General features: G+C 33.4%; 1 protein-coding gene across 1 annotated transcript; it reads left to right on the top strand.

The window, feature by feature from the left end:
• Positions 1-1045: 1045 nt before the first annotated feature.
• Positions 1046-1890, top strand: TRIADDRAFT_61411 (uncharacterized protein; the record flags this gene model as incomplete). Its single annotated transcript, XM_002117412.1, has 2 exons — positions 1046-1105; positions 1213-1890. 2 exons carry the CDS (start codon positions 1046-1048, stop codon positions 1888-1890), a joined length of 738 nt encoding a protein of 245 aa, XP_002117448.1.
• Between the last annotated feature and the right edge of the window lie 885 nt (positions 1891-2775).

Genomic DNA, 2775 nt, shown 5'->3' with positions numbered 1-2775 from the left:
AAACATCACGCTAAATCTTGTTAAGAAATCAAAGAGTATCTTCAAGCTACCGAAAATAGATTTTATAGTCTATTTGATAGCTTAGGAATATTAATGGCGTACAGTAAATGAATTATAGTAATAACAAGCTTTCAGCATGATTAATTAAAGGTCATAATTCTTGAAAATTGTGGCGATTGTTACCGCTCAGTTTATTTTGACGGAGCAGGGGTAGCTCACAAGGTACACTGATTACTAGCTAGCTGAGATATATGCTCTACTAAATAATAAATAAATTTAGTAACTCTCAGTTAACTAATAATTTATTTCACTACATACAACACTAAACACAATTTAAGCTACGAATGACGCAATATCTGTAGATCCTAAGTTATTGCTTGGCGATGTAGGACTTGTAATCTCCGGAGAGAAACTTCAATTTAACAATCGTGAACGCTTGTATACGAGCACTGAGAAAACAGCAGAGAATAATGCGATCACAGTACTAATAATACAACAATGACAGATTATACTTAATATCCAACCTTGGGCAAAGTTCAATCTTTCTATATTAGTTTTTACATCCGCATAAAGTTAAAGGGTAAACAGTGTAAAAATGTAAAATGCCACATGCAATTGGCATTATTGGCAATGTTGTTTGCTTACTTAGGGAATAGTAAATACTTGAAATAGTATTTGGTATAAATTGTAAACTTAGAAGAGGGAACCTGCTTCATACTAGCTTAATTAATATCCATCAAATTGAGGCAGATATCATTTGGTGAGGCTAGGCTGAAGAAAATTTTAATTCTATTTTATATAATAGTCATTGTATATCAAGTTAGAACAGGGAATGAAAATAGAAATTTGACCCCGCAGTCTTCTAATTAACTCAGCAGGTATTTGTAGTCCACAAGTGAGCCTTGTAATAGTAGAATAATACTCTTAGTATAAAACCGCTCACGATTGAAATTAAGCTTACATTCTCCTCACACAATCTTGAATACAACCGCATCATTTTTATGCAAGTAGCGTTACACAAATTTCCTTTCTTATCTAATTCAAGATGGTCAAAATCTGGTCTCTCTTTGCAATTGTGGCTCTCTTACCACTTGTCATGCCAAATGTAAGTCTAATAGCTCAAGTTTAGATCGGATATACTTGTATACCCTTAGTTATTGTAATTCCCTTGATTTCGATCTGTAATAAAAATAATGCCATTTGCTTCTGTAGACACATCACAAACCTAAATCATGCTATGAAGTTAAACAATTCCTTAAAGCTACTGAAAATGGCTTTTTCACTCTTTATGATGCTAACGGTAACCCGTTCCGAAGTTTTTGCGATTTCGAATCAGAACCGCCTTTCGCTTGGACATTAATTGAATCTATGACTCTCGAAAATGCTCAAAAAGCACAACATAATAAGGGCTTCAGTGTCAATATCCCATTAGGCGAATGTCATACCTCTATGTCTCTCTTTCGCCTTCCATCCCATCATATGTCTTCTGTTTTATCTTCTTATGGATCCACACATTATCGTTCAACATGCAATTTCAATATCATTGAAGGAACTGGTCTAGCTAATCGTCGCGACTATATAAGATTCTCGGCATGTAGAGGTGCTTCTACTCTCAGTAATATAAACGGTGGCTGTGTAGAGGTAGATTATATCAATATCAGAGGGCAATCATGTAGAAAGTGCCAGATGCCATTTTATGCTTCTAGTTCACATCATCTTCATATCGATCTTAGTGCCGCAACAACTACTTGTAGTAGATTTGGCTTTACTAATTTTGTAGCCAATGAAGACGTGTTTGGCTACTATAACTCTCATAATCCAACATTTTCTTGTACTGCCAACAAAAATTCAACTACTGCTTGGTGGATAGGTGGGGCATATGCCGAGTAAAAATTGGATCTCGTATTTCAAGGGTTATTTCGTATTTTACAACATCTCTACCGAATACTATAGATAATGTATTTTGTTAGTACTATCATGTAACCATTAGGTTAAAATAAGAAGCATCATTTCAGTTTTTTTGTGGATTCTGGACAGCAGATAGCTATTATAACTGTTGTTATTTTCCAAATAGATTAAAATTAACGGTATAATAATGGCAGCCCTATTTTTAATAGCGTATTGCTGTTATTAATTATTGGCGAAATATTAGCTGTATACTCAATGTTATCCAATAGGAATGTAATAAAATTTTTTAGGTTTATCGATTCGTGTTTAATTTTTTATGAATGTTACTAGCAGTTTCTAACAAAATCATGTAAACTTAAAATCGATCAACGATGGATCACTCATGGACTTAGAGAATTCCTAGTATTGCATTAATTTTAACCTTATCAATTGAATGCTTTAAACTTAATTTCTGCTAACCAATATTGGTAACCAAATCACAACAGCTCTACAATAACAACATCAATAGCAGAGTATCTTCAACTCTCTCTCAGTCTGCCATAAATCGTCATTTGTATTGACTGGTTATGGAATAATAATAATAGAATCAGATATAAGCTTATACAGCATAAAGTACAGTATAATCAATCTGGAGGCAATATCGTTCATCCGATTTACTTCAATCGAAAATTGAATCACGAAAGTTCAGTCAATAATAGAATCACATTCTGCTATCGAAAAGGTGGAGATAATGCGGTAGAAGTTCTTAATAAGATCTACTGCAATCGGAAACTGAATTACAAGAGATTATTGATTAATTAATTAATATTAGAATCGCATCTACCATCTACGAACGTGAGCATAGCTAACAAAATAGTTCAATCAATC

The sequence above is a fragment of the Trichoplax adhaerens genome, genomic scaffold (genome assembly GCF_000150275.1).
Source record: "Trichoplax adhaerens TRIADscaffold_24 genomic scaffold, whole genome shotgun sequence".
NCBI classification, from domain to species: domain Eukaryota; kingdom Metazoa; phylum Placozoa; class Uniplacotomia; order Trichoplacea; family Trichoplacidae; genus Trichoplax; species Trichoplax adhaerens.
The sequence above is the reverse complement of the archived record's forward strand: the minus strand, read 5'-3'. Positions and strand labels throughout refer to the sequence as shown.